Source organism: Lingula anatina, chromosome 8 (genome assembly GCF_051362555.1).
Source record: "Lingula anatina isolate TDL-2025a chromosome 8, LinAna3.0, whole genome shotgun sequence".
Taxonomy (NCBI): domain Eukaryota; kingdom Metazoa; phylum Brachiopoda; class Lingulata; order Lingulida; family Lingulidae; genus Lingula; species Lingula anatina.
The window spans coordinates 15,991,828-16,008,938 of NC_141774.1; the positions used below are offsets into that span (position 1 = coordinate 15,991,828).

General features: G+C 36.8%; 2 protein-coding genes across 2 annotated transcripts; one reads left to right on the forward strand and one right to left on the reverse strand.

Annotated features, from left to right (window-relative positions):
- The first annotated feature begins 56 nt into the window (after nt 1–56).
- On the forward strand, nt 57–3,282 carry LOC106165732 (coiled-coil domain-containing protein 43). The gene is made up of 5 exons (XM_086993949.1): nt 57–292; nt 1,280–1,364; nt 2,009–2,150; nt 2,575–2,609; nt 2,898–3,282. The coding sequence occupies exons 1-5, from the start codon at nt 119–121 to the stop codon at nt 3,086–3,088; spliced, it is 627 nt and encodes a 208-aa protein (XP_086850075.1). The 5' UTR covers nt 57–118; the 3' UTR covers nt 3,089–3,282.
- A 1,399-nt stretch (nt 3,283–4,681) lies between these two features.
- On the reverse strand, nt 4,682–8,929 carry LOC106180629 (putative peptidyl-tRNA hydrolase 2). The gene is made up of 6 exons (XM_013564659.2): nt 8,822–8,929; nt 7,890–8,008; nt 7,160–7,255; nt 6,590–6,801; nt 5,909–6,023; nt 4,682–5,416 (listed from the first exon to the last, which is right to left on the reverse strand). The coding sequence occupies exons 2-6, from the start codon at nt 7,995–7,997 to the stop codon at nt 5,330–5,332; spliced, it is 618 nt and encodes a 205-aa protein (XP_013420113.1). The 5' UTR covers nt 7,998–8,008; nt 8,822–8,929; the 3' UTR covers nt 4,682–5,329.
- Between the last annotated feature and the right edge of the window lie 8,182 nt (nt 8,930–17,111).

Below are 17,111 nucleotides of genomic sequence, written 5' to 3' on the forward strand. Positions count from 1 at the left end.
CGCAACCAGAATAACATCATTCTAGTTATTTCAGTGTGTCGAGCTGACCTGGTCTGATTATCCAACAAATTTTTTTTTTCAGGCGACGAGCACTTTGCTCTAAGACTGTCATTTAAAAATGGCCGCGCCCAGTGACAGCGAGTTTCATACTTGGTTGGAAGACAGATTATTGAAAATAAACCCTGACATAGATCTCGGAGTTTTTGTGGACTATATTCAAGGCGTTTTGGAAACTGAGACAGACAAAGATGAAATGATAGATGGCATTTCTGGCTTACTAGGAGAAGTTGTGGTGAGTTATGGCATATCCTTTCTTTCTCCCCCCACCCTAGGTATATCAGAAAAATTTTCAAACTGATCAGAAAATTAAAATACTTATATCATCTGAAAGGTAATGCAAAAACCGGATGAAATCATTTGGAATTTTTTAAATATTCCTACAAGCAACAAAGATATTGAAGTTTTTTAACTGAAAAAATCCACCAAAAGTGTCCACACTTCTCAGCTCAAAACCTGTGCCCACTGACCAGCAGTGATCACTCAGGCGCAGCAGAGCACCCTGTGTGTCTTTGTGTGCTCAGCCTATTGTCTGGCTCACATAGCCTGTGACTAATCAGGGCAGAGCTATTTCCCTGTGGTAATTTTCACATCATGTAATATTGCGGATTAAATTAACTATACTTCGCAACCTTCAAATTTCATGATTTTTCTACATAATATAGCAAATTTCATAAACTTTGCTGGATATAAATTTCAAAAAGATGATACCAGCACTTACCTGAAATTTTTTAGCATTTTGTAGAGGCAAAACTTAAAACAAGCAGAACCGAAACTTGTCAAAGACTGCAACATGGGAAAATCATGTGACCGGATTTTACTCTTTGATTTACAACTTATTTAGTTAATGGCTTGTATTAGTTTTTTTACGCAGCGCTAAAAGAGAGATTTAAAAAAGGGGTTCCATAGGCGAACTGTCAGCAGGCCGACTTCAGTTTAACACTTCACTGCCCGTGGACAGTTACGACTGTAGCGCCCCTAGCGGATTGTGATCTACCTACCCACCCCCAAGTCTTTCTAACGTTAGAACCATGTACCCCCCTCCCCCTCCCCCAAGCCATTTCCATTAGTCTGTAAGTAGGTTAAAAAAACTATATGAGTCAAACGTTTTTCGGTATGAAAAAAGGAGCGTATACATGTGTAGTTACTACTACCAAGGACGTATATTCAATATACGTCCTTGCTACTACTCATTCACATACGACTTACATATTTTCTTCAGGAAGATGACGTAGAAGGTGTTTGTGAGACAATTATCAGCAAATGGTTAGAGCATATCCAGCTGAAAGCAACAAAAGCAGAAGAAGGTAGGTGCTGTATGCTGCAAACCATTCATCCAAAGACAGAGAGAGAGAGACAATGGACGCGTTCCCAATGAAACTACATGATCATTCTTCGTAGATCAATCCAACTTTCTGCAGGGAACCTCGTTGAATGTAATTAGATAAGTAGAGTAACAAGTCTCATCCTGACCTTGAGTTGAAAGGCAAGTGATTGTGTACAAGTACATTTGGAACAAGAGGAGGCGTGTTAATCTGATTACATTAATTTAGAGCCCCCTTGGATTGCCTGGATTGATCTTCGTAGAACTATAGTGTCATTGGGAATGAGCCCTGAAAATGATAAAGAAACTTATACCTTAGAGTTTTTGTAAGGAGTATTGAAATATATTACATTTTAGCATATTGGAAGGATTTTACTATTGCTATTAATATTATGTACAGTTGAAATTCAACAATCAGAGGAAATGAAAGTCTAAAAACGTTCAAGTTGCTACAATTACTGAAGAGCTTCATGTAAACTAATGAAAGTTGAAGCAACAACATTTGAGATCTCAATGACCTTTATATCACATTAATTTTATATTTCCATAACTAATATAATAATATCATTTATAATTAAATTGGGTACACAATCTTAAATATTTCAATATATACCAATTTCATTTCAGAAACCAAGCTTGCTGATCAAAAGCTTGCAGATATGCTGGAAAAACAAAAGATCTCCATACCCACTGTGAAACCAAAAACGGAGGAAGAGAAAGCTCGAAAAGCTGCCATTTTACAGCAATATGCAGAAATTTCTGATGGAGAATATCCTTTTTTGACAATCCATTGGTTCTGTTATTTGGATTGTGTTAATTAAAAACTTTTAAATGTTCTTAAAATGTACTTAGATACAAAGAATATTAATTATTTCATGAAAATTAGTAAACTTTGTCATTACTTACTAACTGACATTTTCCATTTTGTTAATATTTTACTGGGTAAAATTATTTTTTAATTAATTGTACAGACAAAATGTAAACTTTCATCAAGTACTTTATGTCAGTATTCAACAAAGTGTATTGCAGCATATACCCTAACCATCAAAGAAGAAATAAAAGGATTCTGGTATCTTAAATCTATTTGTTAGGTGTTTTCAACTAGTTCTGTTTTAAATTATGTATAATTTGTACCCATTTCCCAGTGGGGAAATACAATAAATAAGCCAAATGCTTCCTTAACATTGCTTCACAGTGACAGACTCCGATGAAGATGGAGGTGACAGTTGTATCCTTTGCTTCAAAAATAATTACATTCATTTATTAATGATTTTTTTTTATTAATTATTATATAATTTATTAAAAATTATCTCAAACTGTTTCTCACAAGAATTAGGACAGCATAGGAGTGCATATATATATATATATATATATATATATATATATATATATATATATATATATATATATAAACAAAAAGAATTAAAGAAGAAATATTCTCACTGTAAATACTCGGTTTGCACAACTTGGTTTTTAAAGTTATCATTTACCACAATGTTCCTTAATAAATGTTTAGTATTGGTGAAAAATGAAAACTTACAAAAAGTTGGTGCTGAAGAAAAAGAAAAACGAGAAAAGTTAAAACAACAGCATGAGCAAAAGAAAGAGAAAGATAAACTGGACAGAGAAAAACAGAAACAAAAGCAAGCAGAAAGAAAAGAAGCAGAGAAGAAAAGGACTCAGAAAGTAGAAAAAAGGATGAGATAGTGACTAAAAAGTGTTCCTTCATCCCCTCTCTTGCCCCAGTATAAATATATATTGAAAACTTCTTATATATGGTCTCTTATCTGCTCAGCAAGTTTACCTAGGCAACATCATTTTTTTAAAGTAGTAAAACAATCTGTTCAAGTTGCTGTCAATCTAAATAGATTCAACTTGGTCCCCCTGTCTCAGCGGGGGGGGGGGGGGGGGGGGGGGATTAGGATTGCCTCACATAAGAATCATAATATAACACCACTTGCCTCACCTCCTTTGAGAGTGGATGGTACAACAGAGGGTTTTGATTGGTTGCCTGTGGTGGGCATATTGTAATAACAATGGACCATTCCCAGACCCTATCGTACTAACTGTGGATCTTGGGGGAGATTCTCGCAATCGGCTTAAGTGGCTTCGATGTCTGTCATGCCTACTGAAGCTGCTAGGGGGTAATTCATTATTGTTTAGCAGCTTCAGTAGGCATGCCTGACATCTAAGCCACTTAAGCTGAAAGCAATTTAACGAGGAACCCCTCTGAGAGGGATCGATCTAGGTATGGGAACCCAGTCTAAGACAGATGACTCCAAGGTGTTTCCACCCAACTCTGGAGATATTACTTAAGATCACTTAAGATACCCAAATTGCAATAGTTTATGTGGGCAATTTAGAGTCTTTCGTGTACACAGACCACTAGAGTCACGAGTGGTCATATTGTTGAAGTATTAAGGTATAAGCTGTTATTACATTAAAGACGTGTAGAACAGTAGAAGAGTTGGTACATTACTTTGTTTTTGTCTTTTATTTAAGAAATTAGTGAAATAGAAGAGAAGTTACATATCAGCAATTCCTGAAGGGAAGTATTAAAGGGATGATAACTCTTCGTTTTGGCCAAAAAATTAATTTTTCTGGAGTAAACAACAATTTTCCTATACTAACCAATGGTTAATAAATCCATTTTTACATTCAAAGTTAGTCCCTTGTTTTTTTCTTAAAAGTTTGTTTTTTTGTCAAAATCTCTTACTTAAGAGATTATAACAGAGTAAAGCCATCAATGGAGGTCACGTGATCTGAAGACAAGCTCAGATATCATAATTATAGCTATAACTGCTGTTTTTGTGGTAAAACAATATATTATATTTCTATGAGTTGTGTACAATGTTTTTATTGTGAAATATAGATATCATACGAAGAGTTATTATCCCTTTAAGCACTTTCTCTGCTTAACACTAGTTGTTGACTTGTGCGTTTGTTTGGGTGTCAGGGTGTGTATGTGAGCAGATTCGATTGCAATTCATTCAGCCAGTTAAGTGCCATCCAAAGCATGGAGTAATAAAAAAATTAAAACTGAAAAAATATTTCTTTTGGTACGAGTTGTCATTCTAGAGCCATCTCCTTTGTGGTTTTCATACTTTGTATAGGTAATAATAAACCATATCACATATACAGCAGCTCTTTATATTTCAATATATTTAGTTGCTAATAAAAAGACCAATTCCACCATAGGAAATAAAATTCTTGAAGACATTGATAAAAAATGTCAATAATTTATTTAATTTAACACAAAAACAATGAATGAAAGAAAGCTGCACATAAAATTTCCTTCTGAAAAATACAGTATCTCAGAAAAAAAAAATACGCTCCACTTTATATCCTTGACCCTGAATGCTGTACTACTGGAAAGGTCTGCAAAATGCTTAAGATACAAATGATATTTAACAAAACCAATTTCAGGAAATCTGAATATTTTTTAAAACACATACAATGGTCACTCCTCTGACCTCCACTTAAAATCCCCATGCAAATTTGGAGCAACAATAACATGCCCAAGGCATACTCGGACAGGACCCAGTTTGGTAATGGCATCAGTTCTGAAATTCGGTGCAAAATTCTCACAGGAATATGCACAGAATTAGCCTGATGAGTATCTTGAAATATCAAGCAAAAAAAAAAAAACTTATTGAAGAATTCATAATATAGAAAATTCATCGAAGAATCTACTGAATAATTAAAAATCTCTTTAAAATAATTTAAGAATTTTTATGAAATCTATTTATTTAGTGGCCCTGGTATTGGGAAGTCGGGGTACAGGACCTAAAACCACATATATGTCAAGATATACACAGAAAAATATTTGTGTATGTCTGGGGGAGAAAAATCTCCCTGTGACTCCAGCTTGAAGAGGGAAGTCTGTATACAGAGTCCCATAGAACCACATCTAAATTGTCTTTGTGCTTCCAGAACCATTCACGTGTGTTATAACAACTTAAGTTGTCCTGTCACTTGATCAATGTCTTTAATTTTACCAAATATTCCAAGCACTGTGACCGAGCCAGATGCTATCTGAAAGAGAAAAGGAAAAAATTTGGTGAATTTGGCATGTTTTATATTCTCTTGTGTTTTGATGATGAGGAAGTCAATAGGTTCTAAAGATAGTAAAATAGTTTTCTTTTATTATCTATGTACTTTTCATTCACTGTCAATGGGAAATGACAGACTAGGTCACACTTATAACCTACTGATTTTATCAAAAAAAAAAAATAATAATAAAATGTTTAAAGAAAAAGTCAGAAAATTACCAAACTACTCTCTGAAACATCTTAATTTATAAATTAACAAAACAGATTTCAAATATACATTTTGTTTTAATTATTTTTTTCATTATTCATTAATTTACATTTTTTTCTATAAACATTACATTTCTAATGCCCCAAAATTTTTTTTAAAAAAAGAAGCTTTACTAAAGACACCACTGAAGAGGTAATTAATGTGTGTGTGTATTTACAATCACTACATTAGTCTCTTGCTATAGTCATTCCTGTACAAAACATTCACCTGTGTTCTCCCAGCATCCTGTACTATATAATTTGGAAGACCTAATGCTTCTGCCTTTACCGCCAATGCTATTAACTCCTCTTTATTTGTTCCTTTTAATACTATTTTTGTCTCTCTGAAAAGGTAAGAAAACAAAGTGAAGACATTTGAGATACTAGCCAATGCTAACTTAGATAGCAAATGATTTTCATTATGCAAGAACAAACATAAAGGCTTCGTTCACATGCAATGTCTATTTTCTAAATTCTATTTTCTATTCGCGTTATCTTATGATCACGGTCTGTGCCCTGAATATCCCGCGGCGTTATTACTGGTAGCGCGAGCCAGTTACTATAATAAGACATACCACGAATAGAAAATAGAATTTAGAAAATAGACATTGCATGTGAATGAAGCCTAACTTGCTGTCACAGTGTCACTACATGAACACAAGCAAGCATACACAAATAACATGCACTCTCTTAAGCTTTCTCACAAATAAATGCACACTAATCCACACAATTTTTCTCCTCCATCACCACCTCTCTCCCTCTCTCTTTCTCTCTCAAACACACACAACCACAAACAAATAAAGCATTGTCTAGTTGGTAAGTGCTCAATATATGCCCTGAGATGACCATACAAAAACATTACATATTTACAAGACGCCAGAAGTGACCTTTGACCTCTGAGTCTGCTCACCCATACTGCTCCCAATGTAGCAACATTTCCCCAAACTTTTGCTGATTGTCCAATATAAGACGATGAATGCCCAGCGCAGCATGTGCAACTTGTGCTGCCACTTTTCCAACACCCATGTTCAGCTCTGAGTTGACTACAAAAACCATCTTGTGAAAATCTCCCTCTGCTATGTAGTCTCCTATTTCGTCTTCTGAGCTGTCTGAACTTCCTTCCTGCAGATTCAATGAAAAATGCACTATTAGAATATCAGTAATTGAACAGATAATGAAAAACAATCATAAAATTTGATATTAATAATAAATGTGCTCATTGGCTATAATGCCATGACAATTTTAATCTGCTACGTTATAAATGACTGTAAACTATCAACACTTGCATTTGTACCTTGATCCCATTAAAACATTTTCACTGATATACAATTAACCATAAAATAAAATAAAAACAATGCAAAAAAATTAATATGATGGCATGTTGAATAATAAACACTGTATGTATGCATAAATGCATGTCTCATAAAGACCACCAATAAAATAAAAACATTTTTCCCCATTTGTAGCAGTGTTATGATACCTCAAAGTCAAATGGAGCATCCAAGTCCTGATCTTGATTCTCAAATATCCATGCTGCGGCCAAGTCCGCACTGTAGTTCCCAGTGTGAAACAGTGCCTGGAAATACCACCAGAAGCCACACAATAAGCACAGTCAGAACAAGTTGACCCGCAGACTAACAGATCCGCAGACTAAATATGGCTGACCGTCTTAACAGCAACAACGCTAATCCCCTAATGGTCTGCTCGCCTCCACATGTGCCATTGCTGTGCCACAGCAATAAAACCTGGGAGCCCAGATTTCAACCATTTACTGGCAAGTGTGGAAATGGGGAAACCGGCAGGGAATTAAGCTAATACTGCTTTTAAGTGGGGTTGGCCATATTTAGTCAGCAGATCAGTTAGTCCAAGGATCATCTGTTAAGAATGCACTCAAGAAGACACATAATATAATGTAATCAAACCATACACATACAAGTACATGGAACTATCCAGTATGTTTCAAAGCCAGATTGAAAGGAGGGTGTACATATTGGGTATACCTGCATTCCCTGACCCACCCCAAAGTGGGTGTACCCCCTCCCCACCTCCTTTTATCTCCAAAGAAACAGTGTAAGGAGTGAAACAAGATGAAACTAACATGGCAAGTTATTACAAAACATCAATCCACTTATACTTGGCCATGTCATATGGAGAGAGAGAGAGCAACAGGCACACACACATACATACACACACACACACACATAATTAACCTTGATAGCTGCGTTCCTTGACACCCCCATGTTAGTGAGCAATTGAATTAGCTCTTCCTTTGGAACCCAGTCACCTTCAGCACCCGCTGTGGCACCATCGTCACTCATTTTGGGTGAAGCTGTTAAATTTAAAAAATAGCATAATATTTGAGGATAAATTAGTGGTATGAAAACACTGGCTGCAAAGACAAGTCTGTGATGTTGACATGCCCCATGGCAAATGCCACTGAAATAAAAGCTTGGCCAGTATAATTTTGTTAATTTGTTCCTGCCACCTTCTCTATCTTTACTTAGGACCTGTCATCTTGGACCCTTGTGGCCACCCCAACCACCATCACTATCCTGTGGAATGGTTGGATAGGGGGCACTGCAAAAGTTGAAAGCATTTGGAACAGCAAGACTGAAAGACTTTTGCTAGTTCTAGGAAAGCAAAATGTGCAATGGGCTGTTGTAATGAAAACCAAACCGTTATGTCAGCATGATGACAGGCTTTTCTTTCTAGATTGCTTTATGTGGCTGTACCTCAAGATTCAATAGTCAATCAAAGCAAGGAATTAGATAATTCCTTGATCAAGTGACAGCCGGGTTATGTAGCCCATACACGTACATTGTACAGGCATAAGCATTTTAACTTTAAATCCAGCAAATTTTGAGTTTCAATCCTTAACATTCTTTACGAAAAAAGGCCGTAACTAAAGGAAAAAATAGATCAAAATGACATTTTAGTCTTTAATTTATAGTAAGCTTTTCAAGGCACACGCAGCTCAGTCAGTCAACTAGATGAATTCAACCAACTTGATTCAACTAGCCGGCTGAGCTATTTTAAAACCAAAACCAAGGGCCCCAGTTAAGTCGCACTGGAGACGGCCCTTTCCATTTTATTGTTTTATGACCCGTGTCGATTAAAGAATAGAAGAGTTATGTCAATTTACCTGCAAAATTGGTTCACAACGTTGTAGCAAAACAATGTCACGTTTTTGCCGCAAGACGAACAGACAGACAAACAAAAATGAAAAAGGAAAGAAAACTTGCTTCCGATGCTGCACCTGATTAGAGGCACCTGCAAAAAAGTAATAATAATAATAATGACAATAATAATAATAATGACAAGAATAATAGATAGATAGATGTACAAAGAAATAAAATGAATAAAATGAAAATTAAATTAACATATATAGTATTTATTTTGATATTTGCCTTTTCCAATTCTCACAGAGTTATGGCGATTACGTGCCAGAAAAGGAAGAGAAATTAAGTTGGTAAGTCGTGGGAAAATGCCATTTACCCCGGGAAAATATGTTAAATATGAGTTTTTGGCGCAAAAATCCTGGCTTGGAAGTCTTCAAAAAGGAGAAAAAAGACATTAAAATTTCAATTTTGTCTTCGCGAAATAACAATTAATAAAAAAGTTATCAAATGTTGACAGTCAAACGGCCTTTGTTTTATTTGTGCAGTAAGTACGTGCAATAGATGTACGACTGCTTTGCTGGCTTTTTGTGATGGATTTTGAGGGGAAGTGTTTAAACTTCCTGTACATAAGCCTATCCTGGACTGGCTGTCACCTTGACTGACCATAGGACCTAGTAAACCATATAGAACACTTGTCTCCAAGAATAATGAAAAATAATAAAATCGGTTAAGCAATTTTATTGTGAGCTATATGTCTGAAATAGTTAGCTTATATGTATTTTGGTATTATAATGATCTAAAGTATTTATACTTATTTATGCTTATGTGCAAAATTTATGTAAAACTGTAGTTTAGAGAGCTTGTAAAATGTAATTATTATTTATTATTATTATTTTAAACGAATTAGTGTAAAGTGTAATCTTTTATTGATTTAGCATTTATCAGCTGTTATTTACAGTGGCACGTAAAATTATTTTGGAACATAACAAGCCGTCTTTTCACGAGTCTCTTAACTTTTCTTACGTCAGTGGGTCTACCAGTAGGCCTACCAGTGCATCTCACTTCTAGTACCAGCCACGATCGAGATCAAAAGGCTCGAGCCAACTACCGCAATATCATAAAAAGGAGCACCCAATGATGAATTGCTTACACAATCCCGTCCTCGTACTTGGGACGCTCTTAAGCACAGAAGAATTGTTTTGATGCCTTTTTGATTATGTTTCGAAAACCACTGTTGTTGTTTGAAAAAGAATATATTTAATTTTTCACGCGTTAGGTGAAAATAACGTCAGTTTAATTGAATCAATGTCTTAAAGACCTCACTTTTGGAGACAGCACACTTCCCTGTGAATATATTTGTATTTTAATTTATTCATTTATTTATATTTATTGTTACGTCCTTTGAGGAGATTTGGTCGAGTTTGCGATTCTTCTTCAATTACACATATGTTGGCGTTTGGTTGTTTGTGACATTTAATTAATGCGTGCTTTTTTACTATTTGTGAAACACGATAAAAAGAAGACAGAAAGAATACACGTGTTCACGTGGAAAGTTCACCTGTTAGCAAAAAATGCAAATAGTTGATATTCCGAATAAACGCATTTTCACGCCTTTTAAAGACAAATATTGTCTTAAAAGACAAATGTTAAATCTTTCCTTAAAATGCAGTCAATGAAAAAGCAATTGGTATAGGCCCTAAACAATGAAATGTACATTATTAAATGTTTTACATAATCAATGTCCTTCTTCCCGGGAGAAGAGGAAACGCAATAATTTATGCAAACGAACGATGGCAAAAAAGTGAATTTTTTTCACATTCACGTTATAAACGTCTTCTTTGAAGTTGGTGTGTTAAAAATAAATTGACTTTTAAAAGGGAATGATCGTTAGTTATCCCCTTTCACGAACACATTTAACTCGCGTCTTTGAGGTTCGCTAATCTGAAAAGAAATTAAAAAAATGATTACAAAAGTAATCGCCATAAACGATTCAGAGATGCTAAACTATCTTAAAGAGGCAAAATAGGAAATTACAGGTATATAATTGAATGGCAATAAAAACTTGACAGCAACCAGCGTTCAAGGTGAAATGCTATTATAGACGTTGATGAGAACTATATTCTTCTCATAATGCCAGCAAAGCACCCAATAATTGCAAGCTGTTGCTAGGACAGCGGGGAGTTCCTTGTTTAACTTGTATGCCTGGCTCTTTTCACTCCCTTACCGTATTTCGATTTGCTACACTTAACTATCATTCTAACTGAAGTATTCAAAATGAGCTTTGGCAAAAAAGCGAAATATTGAATAAGTTTGATTTGCCGTAAATGCCATGAACTTGATTGCAGATAGATGTTATTGTATATTGGTGTGTGTATCATGCACAACGACAATAAACGACACTGGCTTTCATCACGAATGTTTGCATGTGTATGTGTCTTCGTGGCGGAATTAAGGGGGATTAAAGGGAGTCCTGATCCCCCCCCCCCCCCCCCCCCCCCCGTCGGTTTCTGAAAAAAACATACTAATATTCCCCTCTTGGAATTAGAATTTTCACTAGCTGATTTATATTACTAAACCGTACCAAATGCCATCGTTCGCCCTCTAAAATGCCAAAACCCCACACCGCATCCGCAGACTCCCCCCTCAAATAATCCTCGATCTGCCCCTGTTTAAAGTCCTTCTCTTTTATATCATACCCGGTCTCCACGTTTCGTTACAGCTATGACGACACTCCCCTGTCCGGACTGCATTCAATTATTCATAGAACACACACAGAGATCTTAACACATAGATCGATCGTTATTCATTAGACCTGATTTAGCGAGAAAATTTCGAGGTTTGGCACAGCGACTTCATGGCCTTGTGGTGCATTGACCGACACACAGCGAGAGGATTGAAAAGGAAAGAACCAGATTACACAGAATTTTATCATTATCATATTCTATAGTTTTTTTTTCACTGAAAAATTTCTTTGGAAAAATCCATTGGACGTACCAGTGGTGTGTTTAACTAAAATCTTTTGAAAAATTGGATGTGTAACGATTTTAATTTCTTCCAAATGATAATACTTAGAAATAAACGTTTCAAATGGAAATAGACCTTATCAGTGAGGAATAGCAGTGTGATGGTAAAAAAGTACATGTGCTGTTCTGTGTTAATTGACTGAAAGGTCACCGTAAACAAAAAGCACTCCCAAGGTGGCTATACCTATCTTCAAGTGCTAATGATGACGACGGTTTTGACATTAAATGCAAGATGCATTTCTTCTCTTCATCGGGGTTTCCAGTGAATAAAATACTAGTACATTGAATATTTTGTTTGGGATTAACAGATGTATAATAATACCCGAATGCCATATTTTCTTACATTTCTTTATTTTGTATAATGGGCGTTTTAACAAAAAAAACTTGTTTGTTCATAACAACTGACTTATAAAAATCACGCATAAAAAAACTTTAATTAATGTCATATCGTGTATTTTGGAATTAAATGAGATTTCCCTCTGTAACAATATCATATCACGACATAAGCCATAAGTTTATTATATGGAAGAAATCTACAGTAAAGCCATGAGTGAGAGGAGGGCGATAAGGCCTCATCAGTGTCAGTCACTGTAGGGGTGGGCAAATGAAACCTTTTTTTTTAAATTTAATTTCAAACAAGTGGATTCTGTGGCCATATTGGCTGCTGAATACAAATATAAAAAGTTTTTTTGTTTCAGATTACATCTGATATTGGTATCTAGCAATTTTTCAAAATGGCCAACAACCCCCCCCCCCCCCCCAAATCACAGATTCCTCATGTAAATCTTTAAATATCAGTTCAAGTGTGGCTTGTGATATGTCTAACCATATGATTTCACGATAAATGAGCGCAAAATAGACAAATCAGTTTTGTTGGGTCATTTCATTTTGGGTTAAAAAGAGGATTTTTGGTCATTTTGAGGTAAAAATCACCCCTAACTGACCATTTGTGTGTACAAAAATACAAATCTTCATGCACCTGTGATTTTTAAGTTGGGGAAAACAATAAAACAACAAATACATTCAATATTGTTCAAGGTTCATATGAAACTGTACAGCCTTGCCATATGGAGTAGTCATAATGTTAGTAACATACAGGAATATGTACAGTAGTACACTCTGTAGCAGAGCATTAATGTCATCATTTACAGTGCCTTCTGGCCTCAGTGCATTTCTTATTGATGTTTTCAGTTCCTCTACATCGAATTTTTCCATTCTAAGCTTGCCATCTGCTGCTTTTACACGTCTCATCTGACGAATGTCTAGAGCTACTTTCATCTAAAAGCTGTTTTTCTGTGAGACTTGGTAATATGTCTAGGCTCTTTGCAATCATTGGGCCATTATGGTCTTTACATCTTCCCAAAACTGCCAGAGTTTTACCAGCTTTTTTCTTCTTGAGCTCCTCCTTCTTGTGTAGTGCTAGTTTCTTTGCAGATTCAACAGTTGCAAGAAAGTCTGCTTCTAGTTTTTGCACTGCTTTCACCTCTTCAGAGCAGCGAGCCCATTTCCACCTTCCTTTCCTTTCTGCTGTCCTCTTCCTTTCAAATTGAGAATGGACCAGAAGACCCCCACTTGCAAGCAGATTCTTTCTGGAAAACGTCTGAACAGTAGAACTTCCTCCAGTTACTTTATTCCTGTGGTCTAGCTTTGGAAATTTAGACTCACGCCTTTTATTTATTTATTTATTTTTTTTGCTTTTTTGTTCACTGCAGATTGTTCTCGCTCATGTTTCCTTTTCTGTTGTTTCTTCCAATGTTTTGGAACTGTAGAAGTACACACAGCGTTGTAACACCCAAAGCAATTATCTTCGTAGAAAGCTTCGTCCTGTTTGGTCATCTTTACTCCGAATTCATCTTCAAGCTGCTTTTGATATGCTGAGTCGTTTGTTCGAATGTTGTGAGCGTCAGATGTCAGCACGTCATTGAAATGAGTGGCACTTTTAAACCATTCGTCAGTTCTCTTCTTTTCCTTACAATGCTCCATTTTTTAAAAGTTATTAACCGCTCATAGTCTGCTTTAATTTTCCTTGCTACAGATCTTTCATGCATAGAATATCCTTTTTTTTTTTTTTTTTTTTTTTTTTTTTTTTTTTTGCGATCCAATCTTTCCTGAGCTCATTAGCAACCATCTTGCTGCTTGTATCACGAGACTTTGCCTTCTGTCCCTTGGCTGTTTTTTTACTAAGCGCTAGCATTCTATCGATGATCTGGATCCCAGATGGTGATTTGCCAGTGGATTTGAACTCAGTGATTTCTTTGTAACTTTCTCCTAACAGTTCTTTTTTTGTGTCATTGCGCAATGTTGTCTTCTTTCATCCACCCTCTACCAGGGCCACAGATTGATTTTTCACTAGATATTAACGGATATGTCTCTGGTTAAATAGATGGCTAATCTCTGCACTGTATCTTTCATCCACGGTGGTGGTGAAATACTATTCTCTACCAGGGCCGCAGTTATTATTGTGGACGTATTTGCTGAGGTCTTTTTTCCACAAAAAAAAAAAAAAAAAAAAGAAAAAAAAAAATAATATAAATCTTTATCTTTGGTAAAAAAATATTGTTGGACTTGTGTTCAGCAGCCAAAATGGCCACAGAATCCACCTGTTTTATTTATTGTCATTTGCTCACCCCTTTTGTCACCCACAGTCTAATGGACTAACTGGTGCCTACACGTTCAGAAAAGAGTGACAAATATACAAAACTATGTAATCGTTGTACAATTGTACATCTCTCCTGATTTACGACTAGGCTCTCATTTATGTACATGTATATGTGTGTTCTTATTTTCATTGAAGCGACACCCCACATGAAGCCTACAAACCATCTCATAAACATAATTTCGGCTTCACATATTATACCAAACAGAAAGCGAATAACGTCAAATTTCATTCAAATGAGGTATTATTTTTCATTTTATACATCCCTCTATTGCAAAAAGTTATTGAATATTAAAATATTGATTTAATGTCAAAAGCCTTCACTATAACCTACATGTATATCATAATTAATGCACTGATGAGTTGGACTCTTGGTTCCAACATGGGTTCTCTGTTCAGAAAATGAGAGTTCCAGGATTCTACGGTTCAAAATCTGCTGTCCGTTGGCCCCTGAGATTTAAAACTTAGCCTCCAGAGGTTCCTAGTTTAAAAATGCTGCCCGCCGGACTGTTAGTTTTAAAAAAGGCTCCGGCGGACACTGATCTGACTGGACACTGTCACGTCACACCGGTATTCCGTTTCACGGCGACTGTACGTTTTTAGTCTTTAAATTTAAATTTTTGATCACCACAGGCATCATACGAAGGCTATATTGTCAAAACATTTTGTGTCCCATTAAAGACCCCAATACTTTCTGTTGACCCATAATTTGTACTGATTCCATGGGACTCTGCTGCCATTTCTTGTTCTACCATTTCTGTCACACCGATTTGTGTAGAGGTTGTATGCAGACACTCCTGGTTTCGTTCTAATGTGTGTTTTTTTTATTTCGTTGCATGTGTGATCAAAGATATACCGTGTATGAAGGTTGATGAAGAGAGTTGCGTTCTAATCACACGCTACTGGAAATCTCTGCATCCAGCGGCGGATTTGAGGGGGGGTCAGGGGTCCTGACCTTCGATATCTGAAAAAATGGTTCCTCTTGAAATCAGAATTTTGACAAGGTGAATCATAGTTCTAAACCGTTCCAAATGGCACATTTCGCCCTCTCAGTTACCAACATTTTCGGGGCCATTCAGCAGCCCCCCCCCCTCCCCCCCCCTTCCCCTTTCAAATAATCTTGGACACGCCCCTGAATCCATTATATCGCGCATAAAAAAAGCACACAAGGTGAACACGGCAGTGATAGAATTCCAACTCACGAAAAACTTGTTGACGTGGAATACTCAAAATAACAAACTAATTATTCCAATTAACGTGACGGTTACAAAGGCATGTCCTACCGTGACTCTAAGTATTCTTGTTTGCCAGCGCTTAATGCACGCTACTCAAGTGTATACCTGAATGCTTATGCAAGGCCGGCAAATTGATTCGGTAATTTCTTGCTCAGCAGCAATAAATCGTATCTTCTAAGAAGAGCGGGAGTTGTATAAATGTCCAGCAAGCGCTGATCTGCGTCACTTGTGTGCAACAACTGCACAGAGATTTCGAATATTCAAAAACATGATCATCATCCGCCTTACTTTAAGCGCGCTGATAATTGTTCAGCTTGCCCATGGAAATGGTCAACTTGCTGGATTAGCCCAAAAGTCACCCAACGTTGAGATTTGGACGCTTGCGGGACTCACGAGAGACCCAGAACATCTAAGAGATGAAGCGCAAGGAATAACCACTAAAAAGACGCCCATTACTGATGGAAGAATTCACAAGGGAATCACACAAGAGTCGTCCACTGTTGAGGGTAGAATTCACGAGGGAATCACACAGAAGACGTCGCCCACTACTGAGGGTAAAATGCACGTGGACGTCACACAAGAGACGCCAACTACTAAGGATGGAATGCACAAGGAAGCCACACAAGAGTCCCCCAGTCAAAAGGATTCATTTCGAGAAATATCTGGCAACAGCAGTGAAACGTCTTCTTTCCCAGTTGTGATTCTCACGCCGTATAGATGGCTCTGTGTAAAAAATGGTAAACACAGCATCAGGGTCCACTGCAACTGCGATCCTTTGTGTGTCCTGTATGATGACTGCTGTTATGGGATGACAGAGAATGCGACTGTGTGCGCTGCCTCTGTCAGATTAACAAGGACACACGGCACAATGCAATCTGCAACAATTCCTGGAACCAACGTAACAGAAACTCAAAGTGACAGCACCACCTCGGCTGCATCCCCTAACAAAACGTCTTTGATAAGGGGGGAAAAAAGAAGTCGACCCTGTGTCTATTTCCCTGGCACAAAAAAGCTCCTGTAGAAGAATTCCAGCATTAAAACGAGAAAACCGACAAAACACATTACCTTTTATGAACATGCATGGACTGAGTTTTTGGATGGTGGATCAGTGTCCGTCGTCTTGGCTGGAAGAGGAAAGCCTTGTCAAGTGTACTGATATCTCAAATACTAGCCTCACAGAAGACGCGCTATTGTACCAGCCAGTCACCGACCCAGATACAATGATCACCTTCAGAAACAAGTACTGTGCAGCCTGTAATGGTATCAAGGGTACCGGGGAACCGTGGGAACTCGCCGTCTATTCCGCTAGGGCACTTCTTAGCGACATTACAAATTGCAGCTCCTCGATTTGTGTCTTAAGAAAAATGAGAGATCGCAGAAGTGATGGTTTTTTCCTCCC